General features: G+C 42.8%; 1 protein-coding gene across 5 annotated transcripts; it reads left to right on the forward strand.

The window, feature by feature from the left end:
- The first annotated feature begins 310 nt into the window (after positions 1 to 310).
- Positions 311 to 18768, forward strand: trim2a (tripartite motif containing 2a). 5 transcript variants are annotated; one of them, XM_079278672.1, is made up of 12 exons: positions 311 to 445; positions 11172 to 11344; positions 12080 to 12317; positions 12560 to 12711; positions 12870 to 13050; positions 14209 to 14932; positions 15120 to 15223; positions 15446 to 15613; positions 15821 to 16001; positions 16379 to 16449; positions 16663 to 16803; positions 17278 to 18768. In XM_079278672.1, the coding sequence occupies exons 2-12, from the start codon at positions 11211 to 11213 to the stop codon at positions 17428 to 17430; spliced, it is 2247 nt and encodes a 748-aa protein (XP_079134798.1). In that variant the 5' UTR covers positions 311 to 445; positions 11172 to 11210; the 3' UTR covers positions 17431 to 18768. The 5 variants fall into 5 exon arrangements, with proteins under 5 accessions (XP_079134798.1, XP_079134797.1, XP_079134800.1 ...); XM_079278671.1 differs by lacking the exon at positions 311 to 445 and adding an exon at positions 4453 to 4590; XM_079278674.1 differs by lacking the exon at positions 311 to 445 and adding an exon at positions 4453 to 4590 and having other exon boundaries at positions 15821 to 15989.
- Positions 18769 to 18773: the final 5 nt, after the last annotated feature.

The raw sequence follows: 18773 nt of genomic DNA on the forward strand, positions 1-18773 counted from the left end.
TCTCAAATTCTAACGACACACAACACCTAAAAATCAGCAGGTCTTTTGATTTGAGTTCATCAAACATGACATGACACAGACAGCCTGTAAAACCACTGAAGGGGAAAAACAGAAATAATTAAGAATGCTATTTTTAACACGTGGATGTAATATTGATGAGCTTTTTTTTCTTTTATCGTGATTGGATTCGCTCTAACTGCATCCGGCTGCGGGTGGCTTTCCCTTTTATTTTGTCGGCGGGTCGGATCCCTTTAATAAGTGAGGTGGAAGCCGCTCTCAGGTCAGCTTCAGTTTGTGTGTGCAGAGCAGCAGACAGGACGGCGGAGGAAGAGACGACCACAGCAGTTCGACTGGGAAAAGTCCAGAAAGGATCACCGCCTGTCATCTGATATACATCCGCATGCGTCGTGGTAGTTTTCACACCGGCGGATAAAATCACATTTAGGTGAGTGAATCGCATCGTTATGCGTGTCTTTCTTCAGAAAACCTGAGCTGAGATTGAAATGCACGTCCACTTGATTCTATGCGGGACTTTCGGATAAATGCACAAGCCAGAAGGAACTTTAAAACAACAAAAAAATGCAGAATTACATTTCTGGATTAACATGAAATATGCAGCCAATCCTACAAAGTGCTCCACTTTCTGTGTTGTGTGCAAATTGAGGAGTTCAATCATCCAATTTACAGCAACCGCAGGTCTTTTCCCAGTCCATGTCTGCAGCATGATGAGCAGCAGGCTCTTGTGTGTGTCAGCATCTTAAATCTGTAGAAACCTGAATGGACCTCTGTACTGATGCACTTCATGACTTATGAGTCAAACTGGATCTTGTGCATCACACGGCTTGGTGTTTTATGTGCATTCATGCATATGTACTCAGTGTCGATTAAATATTCAGATTTTGTGTCACAAAAGGAGACTTTAGCTGTAAAGTTACTTGTGCAAATAAGGTGGAGAGCAATTGTATGTTTTCTTGCTGTTTAAGAAGGGATGTTTAGTTTTCAGTGATGCTTTTTATTACTTTTAATTTAACTTTCAAGTAAGTGCACTTAGTTTTGAGATTAAAGTTAAATACAGCTTTACACACAAGTGATGTAATCTGAATAATTATTGCTTTTCAGCTGCCATAAATGCTTGAGAGCCACAATAAATATTGTTTGTTGTGCATGTGCTTTTTCTGGCACCGACGGGTCAAAATGTCGGATAAGTGCTTTGGTGCTAGCAAGGCTAGCAAAATGAAGTCGCTCAAAATGTGTTTAGAAAGAAAAACATGTGTCGTCCAACATCGACAGACTTGACAGGTGAGAAAGGGAAGGCAGTTGATGCTCGTAAACAAACATTCAAAAAGTCTACATCTTGCTTTTGACTTAACGAGCAATATACAGGAGCAGAGTCTCTGTAAAAACTGTGGAAACAGTCCTCAAAATAAACATGCAGCTCATGTTCTTGATGATGTTAATTCAATCGAAGTCAGCTCGTTGTGTTTTTAGTTTCTGCACGATTGTTAATGGTCAGCAGGGGATCTCTTCCACTTCCAAAAGGGTGAGCAAGGTTTAGGAACCAGTGCTTTAAAAAGCTGTTTACAGGAATTAGTCGACATGTTTGATGAAAAAATGAAGACCACTCTTATGTCTGTATACCTGTACAGATGCAACATGTTATTTAGTGCAATTTCGAGGTTTTTCTATCTTTGGAAGGAACCAGGCTCATTGTTTCACCCTTCTATAGAACAGCGCTCGAGTTCGCAGCTAGCTTAGCTTAGCATAAAGACTGGAAGCAAGGGGAAGCCGTTTTCTATTGGACGACAAGAAGCAGGCTAATCAACTCCTGGTTCTTGCTTCGTCGTTAAATATGAAAGTGGGGCCTTCTCGTCTAACTTTGTGCAAGTTATACCAAAATGCTGAACTGTTCACTTTCAGCTTGAACACTTTGATCACGTGAACACAGCAAAGATGATTTCTAGACTGGATAATTATTCAATAACCATGATTAATTGATCGGAACAATTCTTTATGCATTCTTAAGCACTGTTGACATCACTTTACGGAACATTGCTCCATCAGCACATCGCCGAGCCATATTCACGTAATCCGATGGCTCCATTCATCCTCGTGGATAAACTTAAAGTGGATTGACGTCTCATTACATTTGGCTGCTCCCTCCTCCTCTGTCTCAGTGTGTGAGAGTGTTCGTCTCCTCCTTTTCATGTCTGAGCCCTCGTCTTTCTACCGCAGTTGTTTTTTTTTCAGTCATTGTGACATTAGAGGTGCTCGAGTGCAGTGAGTGATTCTGGAAACAGGAAGTAGAGGTGATTCAGTAAAGGCTGCAGAGCTCTCCCACCACTGCAGTACGCTGTGCTGCAGCTGCAGCTGCAACTATGCACTGACTCACTGCACTGAAGTAATGCAACATGTACATTTACTCTCACTGTTGCATTCAATACTTGGCTGATTTGTCACAATGCATTACATGTGCTACATAAAGGCTACTCAGGTTATTAAGTAAACAAACAGTCCAACAATCACCACCGACTGCATCTGGTCAGAGGGTTCTCTGACATATTGCCAACAAATACTAAACATTACAAGCTTAACGAAGGTTAAATTAGTGATGGTATTAAATCTGTCACAGACAGAAATGTATGACCGCTGTTTAATCGGTGGATACTGCACAAACTGTAGCAAAACTCACAAGTGTGATTAAAACAGAGTGCCACAAAGAATGTTGTCAATTGATGAAGTCAGTTCTCTTTTTGTTTAAAGGTGTACTGGGGGGCAGCATTTCACCTCTACTACTGGGTCCATGCAATCAAAATTTACAGTCATCGGTTATTAAAAAACTAAAATTATATATATATATATATATATATTAAAATAAAGATCTTGAAGGATTAATCTGCTGTGTGAGCGTGCGTTTGGGTCCATCTACTACACCACCACATAACATAAACACTTTTGTAAATACGGCAAAAAGGCCCAAACTTCAATACTGTTTTGGTACTGACCATGACGTGTCCACAGCATATCATTGAAATGTTGACTGTTTCTTTGGTTTGATGGTTCTTGAGGGTAATAAACAGCCAGTTGTGAAAAGCTGTTCTGGAGCTTTTGATCATTTCACTGTTTGCTCAGTTGTTGTGGAATTGTTGTGAGCACTTAAGTCCTTTTTTTTAAAGTGCTCAGATAAAATCACTTGGACCTTTTTGGTGAAATAGTTTGCTCAACTGCTGTTTCCAAGGTCGAGAACACGACTGCCTTTGAAGAGTACAATTAACATTGTAGAAAAGTGTTAGATTATAACAGCACTATGAGTCAGCATGCATGATAGCAGCTTGATTAGGTTGCACTGAGGCACAGCTGTGCTTTGAGCAATCTGACATGGCAATGTCAACATGCTGATATTAAGCGATGTTTAGTGTGTTAGCATCCTAACATTGGATTGAGGCAGGGGGGCAATAACACTTCTGCAAGTATTTGGCCATAAACCAAAGTATTATGCCGAAAAACACACAAGCACCAGCGAGCTGCCGCGCAAATGTCCACTCTGAACTCAGCAAGCTGCGGCCTGTTTGAATCTGTAGCGAAGTGCAGCCAAATTAACAGTTTGGAATGCTTTTAACTTTGAGCAGCAAAGTATGGTCCGAGAGAACCTGCAGCCAATCGGTATACAGAATCCTGTGACCCCTGTGAGATGTTGAGCTATGTTCCAAAGAATTTCTTCCTGCCTTAAACACAAGAACAAAAAACGTGGTGTTTTTTGGTTTACCCTGGTGATTTGTGGGTAATGTAGTAGCAGTAGTTAAAGAGTCTTTCTGCTGCGTCATCTCTGTCTTGTTTACCAGCTTTGCTTCAGTGCACCGAGTCCCCCGGGGGCGAACAGGACAGTAACATGCTTGTTTAGCTGGTGAATAACTGCAGTTTCAATCGTTAACTCTCGTGTTCTGTGAATGAGTCATTATTCAAAGGATTCTTATGGTTATTGTGGACCATCTTGTTTCAATTACTGTGACTTTGGCCGACTCTTTAATTCTCACGGCAACTCTCAGGAATGGCAATCGTGCGTTTTAATAAGCTTTGACAATTTGGACCGATGCCCTTTTTAAAAGATTACGTCATTGCAGCTCGCTGCAGGGAAACGCTCATGTGCACTTGGGGCCTTTCTTGGAAATGGAGATAAAAATGGTGTTCATGACATCAGGGTTCAACTTCAGCCATCCTTGTTTTGCAAAATAATTTGGCTCCTGTTTGGAAAGTTTCTCTTCTCTTTCTGTGTGATCCTCCGTCACTCCTTATCTGTTTCTCCTTGTTGTGCCTCTGGGACTCTTGCCCTCACTGGCCCCGCCTCCTCCAGCCTCACTAAGCCCTCTGATTGGTCCGAGCTTCCCCTCTACATCACCATAGAGCACTCTCCGTCTCCGCTCACTCAGTGGCTCCCCGTCAGTCTGTTTGGATTATTGTAACAGCTCAGGCCTCTCTGCCCGCTGCACACATTACTACAGTTCATCAGAGATGAGAAGGATTCGGTGACGGAGAGCAGCGTTTGTTTTCACCCCAGAGAAGAGAGGAGGAGAAGGGAGCAGCCATGGAGTTGAAGTAAGTTTGGATTTAAAGATGGAGAAGAGGGTTGGAAAGAGTGAGTAGTAGATGAAAAAATAACAAGGTGAAAAGGAAAGAGTTGTATTTAAAGGAAGGGGGAAACTGTACAGATGTTGTTTTGGGGAAAGTCCTTGCGTAGAGTACAGTGATGATGAATTGATTTTATTTTCAGTCTGTTCCTGTAGCAAGAAAAGACTCTTCTCAAAAGATGCTTCTGATATTCCAGGTTATAACCTTAGAAGTCTTGTGAGCTAATACTAGAAATACAGGTTGGTTCACGGTCTCATGTGTCTGCATACTGAAGGGGAAAACTCCCCGCAGGTGTGTGCAGGTGTATACTTCACGCTCACAAGAACATATTTGCTTTGCTCTCATTTCCTGTTTTCTGTTTGTCATGCCCAGTGGCCTCAGCTGGTCTGTCTTGAAACCAAGAACATGTGCATTGGCTGAGAACAAGTCAAGTCAAGCTTATTATGTAACCCATAGATGTTTCTCCAAGGGCTTTAAAATGTGTAAAACATACCGTCAATGTGGTTAAAGAGCCGTTATTTGATCCAGTTCATATCAAGTGTTTGTCTCTTCTTCATCAGTGTGAGGTAGAATAAACGGCAATAAAGAGCTGATGAAATATGACGGATGGCTACAACATTAAACCGTTATGCATTGACATATTTATCTTACTGTAACGCCGGTAACTCTTCTACTACGGATTGCATTACAGCTGTTGTGTAAAAAAACACAGCGACAACTTTTTCACTGCAACTTAGTCCACTTCAATGACCAAGAAAGTTGGAAATATCATCTGTACACACTCTAAATGGAATTTAATCATATTGTTAACGACAAGTGCCATGCAGGAGGATTAAGGATCAACTAACTCAAACTAACTGCAGTTTGTCTGGAGGCAGTGTTTTCGCTTTTTTGAATTCTGGTTGACAGAAAGCGCTACGCGAGCACATCTGTTGGCCTTACATGCGCAAACACACCCAGACAGGACATTGCCTTATCTTGTGTCACCAGAATGCACGGTTGACGGATATGTGACGCAGTGACATTAATTGTATTCACTCGGAGAACAGCCTTTTTCTCTGAAACATGAAACTTTCAAGAATAGTCGGGAATTCTGGTTTTTTTTCAACAGGAATAGCACACTTTTTTTTTTTTAAAGTTAATCCCAAATATCTCGTAAAGCTGCCCAAACAAAATGGCTAAAACGGTCTTCACTAAATTGCCTTTGAGGACTAAATCCCTCATATACCAGGACACTCATCTGTGCTTTATGCTGCAGCTGAAGTCGCGCTCTGCTGTAATCTCTCATCATCCTGTTCCCAGTGGATGCTTTTAGATTAGCACGAGACTGTCATAGTTATAGTTCAGGAGAGGGGGTCACCCTCTCCAGCATTACAGGCAACGGCATGCGAAAGCGCTACAGATACACTCCACTCTTTAAAGTTGGTAATTATTTAGCCGCAACTTATTGGAGCTGCTGCTAAATAATTACAAGATCTGGAGAATGGTAGTCTCAGATTTGAAGTATTTTGTAATGAAACAGTTTCAGCGCTGATGAGACTGTGCGATCACCAGGGTCACCATGGACATAAGCCGCACCATCTGGCTTTAAGTGCTGAGAGGATTTAAAATAACAATAACTGTTGAAAACAAACAAACTGCATCAGTTATAATGATGTATATAGTGTTCGCCTTTAGTGTCAGTGCAGTTCATGTCCTCTCCTGATTATGGTGATTTTTATCTGTAATGAATGACTGTTGCCTGATGTGAAAAGTAACAGAAGTCTTATCTTGTGCACCCAGAATGGACGGTTGGCAGATATACAGCCAAGTGACGCATTGACGTCCTTATTCATCCAGAGTGCAGCCTTTTTTCTCCGATGCCTGTAAAATGTGAACAAATGAGGACATCGATGGCACTCTCCTACTTGTGCTTTTAAGTTTAAGTCATGCAGTTAGCCTAGCTTAGCATAAAGACTGGAAGGAGGGGGAAACGGCACCTAACTAACCTCTGAAAGCACAAACTATAGCCATGACAGCAGAATGACCCGAGGGACGGCAACGTCAGTCTGTTGGTCAGTCGGCCACGCTGTACAAAATGTAATCCGTCCAGTATATTTCAGACAGTCATGGTTCGACTTTTCCTCTATTGCCATCTCCAGGTTAACATTTGTGATTTTGAGTGAAATGTCTACAAAACTATGGGATGGATTGCCAAAACAACAGGTACACACATAAGCATATTTCCCAAAAAAGTCAAACTATTCCTGTCAGCACATCAGTCTTTGTCACTCGTATGTTTTGTGGTAACTTAAACTACCTCGACAAACATTGTAGCCTACTTTGAATTTGCTCAAGGTCTTCAGTCTGAAAATATTCCCGTCTCTAAGAGTTTTGCCTTCATTAAATACGATTGTGCGAAGGAGAACAAAAACACTACACATAACTATGTATGAAAGTGCAATGAAATCTGACTTCAAATTGCTGATTAAAAACTAAACGGCTGCATGAAAAGAGCAGCAATAAACCGTCCTGTGACTCGATTCTCGGTTGACACCAACTTGGAAACGCAGCAGTGAACCTGCATGTTGACTGGACTCTCTGACTTCTGACCTGACAAAACGAATGAGTCCATCATAAAACAGCATTGGACGATAATGTGCGGGTGAAGTGAGAAAAACGAGCTGATCCCCCCCCCCCCCCCCCCAACAGAGATGTCAAACAGAAACGCGCGTTTGTCTCCACTCTGATTGTTTACATTTTGAAAAGCAGGCAGTGTCATTCTTCTGCGCAGTGACGTGGCATTATGTGTGTTTAGAAACGGAGAGCTGGTGAAAACTGCTGAGGTCAGCGCTCTGGAAAGATGGATGGACACCAGAGGGAGACCCAGAGTAACAAACAAACAACTTCAGCCACAATGTAAACCAAAAGAAGCCTGCTTTAAAAACTGGAATGAGCTGGTTGAATGACAGCTTGCCCTAGATTCTCTACAGACAGCAGTTGAAGTTTAATGTTGGTTGACGGTGTGTTTCCTTTGTTGGAAGATGAGTGGAGAGAGTGCTGTTTGTTTTTCTTCTGTTACAGCGACTAAGTCAGTTGGAAATGCTGTTTTTGCTGCAGTCTTTGTCGTGTCTTAATGCATCAGTGCTGATGTGGGTGTGAACAGTGAAGCAACAAAGTCAGGCGTTTACTCTTCAGAGTGTGTTAATGTGTGTGTGCGCGCCTCAAACAGACCCCTGAGCTTTGTTTAATTGCATTTAGATACACGAGTGAAGCAGCATGTGAACTGAATCAATGAAGTGCTGAATCAGCAGTTTGTTTCTTAACTGACAACAACTTAATATAAAAGAGATTTTATTTTGTAAACGCTGTTGAAGAAATAAAACCTTCAACAGCATCAGACCACATTAATATCTGTGATTTAGCTGCTACAACTTTTGGAAGTCAAAGCAGCTTCCAGTCCTGTGTTTTGATGTCTTTATCTTTTGGTGGAATTTAGTTCACCTTCAGATTGCAGACTGTGCCTTTAACCAATCACAAACAACGTGTTTGTCAAAGAAGCTGCTCTGTTATTTGCATGATTCAAATTAAAGGCAGCCTCTGTAACCTTTCATTAAAGGTGTCCTGTGGCCCGTCCTGTGGACTTTGAAGTAATGTTTTAGTTTTCTGTTCATAAGGCTGTTTTGTGTCCCTCTCCTCTGACTGACTCTCTGAGTTTGGCAGGCGTTGACGTGAGATCACTGGAACAGCCTCGAAGCTGCCAGGCATAATGAAGCGTGTGACACAAACTCTGCCAACACCAACTGAGGTTATTTTATAAATGGAAAAGGTATAAACGCTTCAAAAGAATCCGAGGACTCCCCTATGTTATTCGCTGATGGATGGAGAAGAACGTTTACTCAGCATATGAAAAGATACGATCATTTAAATCAAGTAACAACAAACAGATGCCATTATATCACAATGTCAGGAGTTCATTGGTGTTACTCATGAAGGAAATATTAAAGAACAGCAGAAATCCCGGTTATACGTTTTATTTTATTTCCTCAAAACCACTTAAGATTCTGAGCAGATTGTTCTTGATCTAAATATATAACGTTTGTTTTTAGTTTTTGGAAATGTCTAGCTGTTGAAGCCATTCATGTCTTAAATAGACTCTCCCCATTAAGGACTAACAACGTTCTATATTGTTAAGACTAGACTTGCATGTACGATGTATATATACGAGTGCCTCTGGTTTATACAGATCTTCCTTTATTACCTTATGCTGAGTAATCATGCTTCTATTTAATCTTTCAAATTCAGCCTCTGGCTTTCCATATTTTGTGGTTGTTTTTTTTTTCTCTGTCACTGCAAGTACACTGAGTCAGCATTATGCACGCACACACTCAGAAAGATCTCTTTGGCTTTAACTATATTTGTTCGTGGTGGGGACCCATCTTTTTTCCCGTGTTTTTTTTTTATTTAAAATTATTTTTTTTTCTCCCCCATTTGCTAGCTCACCATCCGTCAGCCAGCACTCGCTCGCACACTCCTGATGCTGCACATGCTCGCTGCACTGCAGTGAGCCAGCATTTATTCCAGACCGAGAGGGAGGGAGATGAATGGATGAGATGAGACTGACTCAGCCAAGAATGATGGGAGCGTAAAGGAGGGAGGGGTTGGAAGAGATGATGTAAAAACTGACAACACAATCTGGCTAAATCGCCTCTCCTCAACTTCTCTCACGTGCGCACACACACACACACACACACAGAGGAGCAGTCTCTCTCACACACATCCTGTCGTCTCCTGTTTGGCTCGTTGCTGCTACCTGGAGCGGAGCATCGTTTCAGAGGGATTTTAGTGCGTGTTTCAGTCGCATGGAGCCAATGGTTCAGTCTGCGCACTGGAGTGGGTGACGCCTGTTGATCGGCCTATAGATGCAGCACTGTAAGTCTTAATTAATACTGTTATGAGCCAAATATTTGGAATATCTGGTGTTTCAAGCTACAATTCTTGCATGATTATAACTTCATGCTAAAAGGGTAAAATTCCAGTCATCATTTGCCTGTTTCACGTCTGCCCTGCGCTGCGTGTCGGATGCCCGCTCCATCCAGCAGGAATCGCTCCGCTGAGCTGGAGCGGCTGTGATTATGTAAGAGGCGAGCGTTGCGAGGCTGCTGCAGCCCTGTGCACCGTCAGCACCGGGCTGCTTCTCTTCTGGCTGTCTGCAGGATTTGTTCATTTGACTTTCATAATCGGTGTCGTATTTGATGCTTTGTTGATCTGCTTAACCTGGCCCCGTGGAGCTGGTGAACTGTTGACATGCAGCCTGAGACCTGACATCTTGTCACTCAAATCTCTCATTTATGAATGTGGTGTTAAGCTGTGTGCTGCTCAAATGTAAAGCTAGGTTGTGATTGTTGGGGTTTTGTTTAACTCATTACTCTGCCACTACAGCAACTCGTTTCTGCTTCTGCTTTAATATCACAAAGTGCTGAACAGAGCAGACATTTAAAAGCATAAAAATGAAGCATAACTATTTGTCAGCTGGCAACAAACACATTACATACCAGCCATGTGACACATTGGAAACGTTGGTAATTGACCCGCTGACGGCATCAACGCTTCATTATGACAGTAATTGAATCCACCGCTCTAATTTCAGGCTTACCAAACGACAACGTTGTGGTTGGAGGCTCTCGTATCTGCTTTCAGAGAGGGTGAAAGTGAGGAGGATGCTTGTATTTAAGAGAAGCGAGAAGAGGAGACTGAGAGCATGCGCCGTAGAAAGAAGTTCTGTCCCTGAGGGCTTTCCTCTCAGCAGCAGAGGTGGCCTGTTTCTGTGCCTTTCTTGAATGCGAAGGCACCACAAAAGCACTGACACGCTTTCTGTGTCTAAGTTAAGCTGCCGGAGAACGTCACAGAAATGTCCCGACATTGAAATACAGGAGCCATTAAATGGATGTTTCAGATAAAGGCCGGAGAGCGAGTTAGTATGGTGCTGTATGGTGGTATTAAAGTGTTTAGTTTAGTACGTTAAGTGTTCCGCCTCTCACTGATGAGTGCTGAACACAGAGTGCCGGGCTTTCACTTGATAATCAAATATTTATCACTCAAAGTGCCTTTTTCACGAGGAGCATCCAGCCACAGCTCTGATTTACTCCGACTGTCTGCTCCTGTGCTGGTTCCCGGCATCGGTGTCGCGAGCCAAGCGAGATGAATCCCGCCATGTTTATTTTCACAGACTTTCCTCTTATCGTGTTAGGATGGTTTTACCTCTTTAGGCCTCTAACAACGATTTAGAATTTCCTGCGAGACTCCTCCACTCCACCTCATCCTCCGCGCGCCATCATAACATAGGTTTGTTTTTCTTGTGGAGCATAAGAGGACTACAACTGCATGTTGTTGTACATGTGCTGTACGATGGCAATATATTCACCTTTTTAACTGGATAAGAGTAAATGATGGGTGACGGCTACTAAAAAGACTTTGCGGCGAGATTATTGTTTCCAGAGATCAAGAATGGACTTTCAATCCTTGCTTTGTCTCATCCTCCCTCTGTTTCTCTCTGTTTCTCTCTGCAGGCTGCTGAGGAAGAGGGACTCCTATGTCAGAGTTTTAGGATGGCCACTGAAGGCTCCACTCTTCCCAGCCCCGTGGTCCGCCAGATTGACAAGCAGTTCTTGATCTGCAGCATATGTCTGGACCGCTACGAAAACCCCAAAGTGCTGCCCTGCCTGCACACCTTCTGTGAGAGGTGAGTGGAGTTACCATGATGTTTTTAAGTGGAAATGTGTGTTTTAATCCTGTGTATCATGTGTCTCAAACTCAAAAGTACGATTAGCATGTTTCCTGCGAGGAAGGGATGCTGCTGGTAGTAGATGCAACAATAATACTCAATCAATAGTCGAATGCTTTTGTAAATTTGAGTATTGTTTCACATGACGCGCCGCTCTGCTGTTAACTTGGGTGTGTTGGTGCCATCCTCTCTGACAACCGGCCTTTTGTTTCTGACACAAAAGAGAAACTGTGGACTGTCGCTGGCTGCTTCTGGAGAGCCATTGAGCTGTCGGATTGAACGATAAAACGGTTTCTCTTCTGCTATATCTGTTTCACACGTACATTTCTACAGTATCATTTGAGGAAAATGGTTATATAAATACCTCACATTGAATTCTTTGGATCCTATTTTTTCTGTTTCCGTCCTTGGCTTTGACTGATTTTATCTGCCTGATAGCAGCAACCTAAAAACTATATTCAACAATAATTTTTAATAATTGCAAAAGAGATCAAGTGCATCTAAAAGCATAACTGTAACATAACATTGAATCCTAAATGTCAGAAAGGCCTTATTGCGCGCACACACACACACACACACACTACTGTACACTTCCCACGCCTTTCTCCAGGCGGTTTCTTTCACATAAATTTCTACAGGATGCTCCCACTGTTTATTAATAATCCCCCCCACCCCGTTCTCCTCCTCCTCCAGGTGCCTGCAGAATTACATCCCGGCCCACAGCCTCACACTGTCGTGCCCCGTGTGCCGCCAGACCTCGATCCTGCCGGAGAAGGGTGTGGCGGCGTTGCAGAATAACTTCTTCATCACCAACCTGATGGACGTGCTGCAGCGGGCGCCGGACAGCCGCAGCCAGGAGGCCGCCGCTCTCAGCAACATCACCGCTGTGGCTACAGGCCAACTGCTCTCCTGCCCCAACCATGGAGGCAACGTAAGACTCGTACACATTGTCTGTCTGGTTCTGTTCGACAGATAGACTTCATCATGACACAGGAAACAGTCAGGGGATCATCACAGTCTGTGGGCTTCATCCTTTGGGGAACATAAAAAAACTGTACAAAATGTCCAGTGGTTAAGATAATTCAGTCTGGACCAAAGTGGTAGACCAACCAATGTTTGCATCAGCCTCAACCCAATATTTAAGTCTGACTTTTAATTTTTCATGTTGCGCAGGTCATGGAATTTTACTGTCCGCCCTGTGAGACGGCCATGTGTCAGGAGTGTACGAGTGGTGAACATGGAGAACACCCTACTGTGCCCCTTAAAGACGTCGTGGAACAACACAAGGCCTCGTTACAGGTCCAGCTAGACGCTGTCAAGAAGAGGTACAACAGCAGCATTATGTCGACTTCCTAGTGCAGAACGGACTTAATTCACATTACAGCCTTCATAACAAACACTGTCCTCTTTTATGTGCATGCTCTGTCATGTGACTGTTGATTCAGTGTGTGACAAATGCCTCCGGTTCCTCCGTTGCTCCCAGGTTGCCAGAGATCGACTCAGCCCTGCAGATGCTGTCGGAGATCTCGCTGCAGCTGACCAATCAAAAAGGCTCCATTGAGGACGGCATCCACACCACCTTTGACGAGTTGCAGAAGACCCTGAATGTCCGCAAGAGCGTTTTACTGATGGAGCTGGAGGTCAACTACGGCCTCAAGCAGAAGGTGAGGTGACGCGGCCAGAAACTAAGTAATTCGGCTGACACAGGCAGAGTGTTGTTTGTCGTGCCTTTTTTACGTTTGGTTTAGACTTTGGTCCCTATAATGATAAGTGTTTGAGTTTTTTTATTCGGCGTAAAGCACTATGCGGTCACTATCGACCTCTTATTCTCATAAAGAGGTTTTTGAATATATAACGAGAGGAAATAATACAGAAAGAAACAATAGAAATGACCATTAACCAAATTATAATCTATTTTTGGAACGCTTTTAACCCTTTACAGGCTGGTTTTGCTGATCAGTGGCTGGTCTGACAGGCAGTAGGGGGGCCGGGGGAGCTGGTGCACCACCCCCATCCAAACAAACAATCACCTAGCCTGGTCAGGAGCCTGCTGCTCTATTCTCACAGTATGGACGGACAGTCTGCCAGTTTTCACAGCTTCAGAGTGTAAAGAGAACGAGATAGTGGAGGGGGAAATATTTGACTCCAGGGATAAGTGGCTTAATGGCCTCTTGTTGGAGAAGAGGAGTGGGATGGTCAGATGAGGGCAAGTGTGTTTTGGTGCTTTAAAAAGGGCGTGGTGATGTCCCAGTAATGAGGGGGAACAGTGATAATCTGCTTAAAAAGGGTTTGCAACAAAGAATACCAGAAGTATGACATACTGAGAGATTTAATCATCTAAATGGGACTTGTATTAGCTCATTGTTAGCTAAAATAATAACACTTTCTAACATTATAAATTGGTGATTAACTATGAGTTTGTGTGATTAGTTGACACTAAATGGATCATCAATGAATAAGTCACTTTGTGCATTGGTTAATGTGTCTATACACCGGTAACTAACAGTCATTTCACACTCAAATCGCTACGAGTCAACACAGGATGGCATAATAATATCTGATATTCATCTGTCTTCATGGGCAGCTGCTGCTTCTGAAAGTTGTGCAGAATCGCATGAAGTTGTGTTTACGCCAACATAAAACCAAATGAGCTCAGATCCCTCCTTCTGGAATGATGCAGTATGCTTTGTTTTTACGCAGTTGTTGATCTGTCTGTTTTCACTTACCGTCTGTACTTGATTTGCCTGTTTGTAGAAGTGCTTTTTGTCAGTGTCTCTAACCACAAGGTAACCCTGCTGCCCCCTGGTGTATGTGTGTATTAGGTGCTGCAAACCCAGCTGGATGCTCTGCTGCAGGGCCAGGAGGGCATCAACAGCAGCTGTAACTTCACAGAGCAGGCCCTGAGCCACGGCACCGAGGCCGAGGTGCTGCTGGTGAAGAAGCAGATGAGCGAGCGTCTCAAGGAGCTGGCCAGCCAGGAGCTTCCTCTGCAGCCGGGAGAGAACGACCAGCTGGACTTCAACGTGGAGACGGAGGGACTGAAGAAGTCCATCCACAACCTGGGCACTATTGTGACGACCAACGCAGTGGCCTCTGAGACCGTGGCGACAGGTGAAGGCTTACGACACTGTGTGGTGGGCGTCCCCACCTCCATCACCATAACCACCAAGGACAAAGACGGAGAGCTGTGCAAAATGGGCAACGCAGTCATCTCTGCTGAATTGTCCTCACCTGATGGTAGCAAAGGTGAAGGGGACATACTGGACAACAAGAATGGCACTTACGAGTACCTGTTCACGGCTCCCAAAGAGGGGACTTTTAACTTATCGCTGCGTTTATATGACCAACATATCAAAGGAAGCCCCTTTAAGATAAAGGCCACCAAATCCACGGATGTGTCGTCGACTTCAGACGGCGTCAAGAAGAGGCTGAAGTCTCCGGGCAGTGGACACGTCAAGCAGAAGGCCATCAAGAGGCCGGCCAGCATGTACAGCACAGGGAGGAGGAAAGAGAACCCCATCGAGGACGACCTCATCTTCAGAATCGGTAAGAAATATTTAGTGTCAAATATACACTCGTATATTGTGTGTGTGTTTTAAAATCCTTAAAATAATATCAAACCATGCCCTCAAACTGTTTTGCCGAATTTAGCAATCTCGTTATTGATTCTAGCTTCTAAAATGTGAGGATTAACTGCCTTCCATCATAATATATTTCATGTTTTTTTTTTAAGGCACAAAAGGAAGAAACAAAGGGGAGTTCACTAACCTGCAGGGAGTGGCTACCTCTTCTCTGGGAAAGGTGCTGATAGCAGACAGCAACAACCAGTGTGTCCAGGTACAAATAACTGTGCTGCAGCTGCTCTCAGCCGACAGGTACAGCAGTATGTTGTATGTATAGTGGAGCACCATAACTTATGCTCAGTTACCTTACTCAGCACTTTGCCATCTCACTGGACATAAACTGTCGTAGGTCTTTTCCAGAGCCTTGTTGGTTTTAAAGCATTTTAAAATCTCTTGTTTTTATTTCAACATCCTTACCATGTTTTGTGTGATGCAGATTTTCTCCAACGACGGCCAGTTCAAAAGTCGTTTTGGCGTGCGCGGCAGGACTCCGGGTCAGCTGCAGCGGCCGACCGGAGTGGCCATCCACCCAAACGGTGACATCATCATTGCCGACTACGACAACAAGTGGGTCAGCATCTTTTCAAGTGAAGGCAAGTTCAAGGTAAGTCTGGATTGAATGTTTCATCTTCATTTGATACTCAGACTGTCGATTGTACAAAGTGTTATAATATCTGATATTTAGTTAGAAAAGCAAAGTATCGAAGCTTGATCTGTCTGTGCACCCCTCATACTCCCTGAGCTTCCCACCATGAACTATGTGAATGAGGAAAAACTTGAAACAGAAATGTAAAATCCACGACTTCTCCAGAACAAGATTGGCTCGGGGAAGCTGATGGGCCCTAAAGGCGTGTCGGTGGACAGAAATGGCCACATCATCGTGGTGGACAACAAGGCCTGCTGCGTCTTCATCTTCCAGCTCAACGGCAAGCTGGTCACCAAGTTCGGTAACCGAGGCAACGGCGACAGGCAGTTTGCAGGTACACTCAATGGTAATATGTGCACTTCCCCCGCTACAGTCTCGCTCCAACCAGCTCACACTTGCATGTGGAATGAAGACGAATGCTGAACCAGGAACCATGAAGTTCCCATTATCTGATATTATATCTGACTTCTGAGGGTTTTACTTAAAAACATATAATCGACTTTAATATAGCAATAACTCAACTGTACTAAAAAAAAAGCATGTTCTAACATTGATCATGGTGCAAAATATTTGTAGTCTTGTTTTATCATTAAATGGGAAATAATTCATTTGCATGTCAAAAACAAAATTCATTCATTGCGAGGTTGTTTCCGAAACCGAACTGCCTGTTTGATTTGGAACAAACGGCACAAATCTGAGACTTTGCCGTCTGTTCTTTTTAAGGGCCTCACTTTGCTGCTGTCAACAACAACAATGAAATAATTGTGACGGATTTCCACAACCACTCGGTCAAGGTGAGTGCAATATCGGAGCGGTGGAAGTGTGTCGCAGTACGCAAAGACGATGATTCGTTCATACTGTAGTCCTAGAAATGGTGGTTTGTATGATACTTTTCAGACTTTCCTCTTCTATTGTAAATTCTTAGTTTTTTCCCCTCTAAGTGTCAGATCAAAATATTATTTCGTTGATGTATCACTGTTTTGTTTTTTTGGAAAACCAAAATCTAGGTGTTCAACACAGAAGGGGAATTCCTGCTGAAGTTTGGTTCGAACGGCGAGGGCAACGGCCAGTTCAACGCCCCCACAGGAGTGGCAGTGGATGTGAATGGAAACATCATAGTGGCCGACTGGGGCAACAGCCGGATACAGGTCAGTGCAAAAGGTCTCGCCTGAAGAAATATTGAGAAAAGCAGAGGTAGACTTTTCCTCCCTGCTGCATTCACAGTTGTTTGGATTTCAGTACGCGTCTTTATGGCTGATTTCTACACTGTGCAGACCGTCCAGTGTAATGTGATGTCATACAAATATCATTTGGATTGAGTTATTATTTAACTCTTGTGCCTTTTCAAAAAGTTGCTCTGATGTCCATAAAGGACAAAAATGAGTTTTAAAAAAACTACCATGAAGTTGTATATTATATTCTACTTTCACTGAGTTTCATCTTTTAACTAACTTCAGTCCTGATCATAACGACCATATATATATTTATTTATTTTAAAAAAATGTGTTCACAGCCTAGAATATGCCAATGATTGGCAACAACATGGAAGTTGATGCATTTCTATTTTTTGCACATAATTAAATTAAAAGAGAACACTGACTCTCTCGCTCTCTCGCTCTCAGGTGTTTGATGGCAGCGGTTCGTTCCTGTCCTACATCAACACATCAGCAGACCCGCTGTACGGCCCGCAGGGTCTGGCTCTCACCTCCGACGGACATGTTGTGGTTGCAGATTCTGGCAACCACTGCTTCAAAGTCTACCGCTACTTGCAGTAGCCCTTGTCTCTCTCAGCGCACAAACTGTACAGTGTATAGACACAAACACACACACACACACACATGCACTCATTAGTATGGAGCGACCGGCAGATTTGCACTCGCCCACTCACCCTTGACTCATGCTGTCGTTGTGCCATCTGTGTGACTGTGTTAGAGAGAATTATATGTGGTTTGAGTGAAGTGAGGGGATCTGTCATATTCACAGATGGAGGCTGCTGACTGGTGCTTTGAGGGGTCATTCATAACCGTGTTCACATTCCATCTTAATTACACTGATTTAATAAAAATAAATAAAGCTTTCGTATTGTACATATGTTAGACCTTTTTAATTGCTGTGATGTGGCAGGAAAACTGGAAAAAACAAAGCGATTGCACTTGCTCCTTAAAATCCCCGGTTGGACACTGTTAAGTGAGACGGAAATTTAAGTAAAGACTTATCTAAGTCACCTGAAAATTTATGGGAATTCTAGTTCCAGTGACTGCAGCTTCCTGTTAAATGCTCTTAAGAGTCGTCACATTTTGCCTGTTCACTATAAAATAAAAATATTCCAGCCACTGTAGGTAGCAGGATATTGTAGAGCATGATTAGGCATCTCTATGCATGTTGTTTTTACTAATGACTACCAGAAATGCTGCTGTGCACAATATATGAATATGTTTTAAGCTGACAAAATCACTTAAATAAACTTTGAATGGAAGAACTGTTTAAATTACAATACTTCGATCTACTGTGTGAAAATGACTGGTCGATGTAATTAGTCATCAATTTAAATTAATAAAGATGTGGATATATATATATATATATATGTATATATGTGTATATATATATATTAAAAAAAAAAAAAAGTAAGCTGATGACTTCTGTTTAATTGTTTTTTCTAAAACCACACAGTGTGATTGTGTTGTGCACAATTAAGGGAACCAAACAAAAGCCACTTGATGTTGACTTAAAAATTTGGTGTGATTATGTGCAAACATCTCAACAGCAGAAATGCTGAATATAAAGTCAATCGTCGGACACATCAGTGAAAAGGTTTGTTCATCATGCTGCAATGCAGGTTTATTCCATTATCACCTTCACCCCTTTCCACGTGCTCGTATGTCTTTTCAAAAGTCAGTCAAAACTACCAACAAGTTGTATTTCAGTCAAAACAAACTGTCTATCCTCAAAAAAATGCAAAATGTAGTTCAACAGTTGAGGTGTGTATTGTAAAAAATGCACTGTGGTGCTGTTAGAATTCAAAATGTGTTTATCCTCAAGTACTGAATTTGGTCATCCATTTTCTACACAATCCTGTTTACTGATTGGTTTTCCATTGTCTTGTTTATATTTGTAACGC

This window comes from Melanostigma gelatinosum, assembly GCF_949748355.1.
Source record: "Melanostigma gelatinosum genome assembly, chromosome: 11".
In the NCBI taxonomy this organism is placed as follows: domain Eukaryota; kingdom Metazoa; phylum Chordata; class Actinopteri; order Perciformes; family Zoarcidae; genus Melanostigma; species Melanostigma gelatinosum.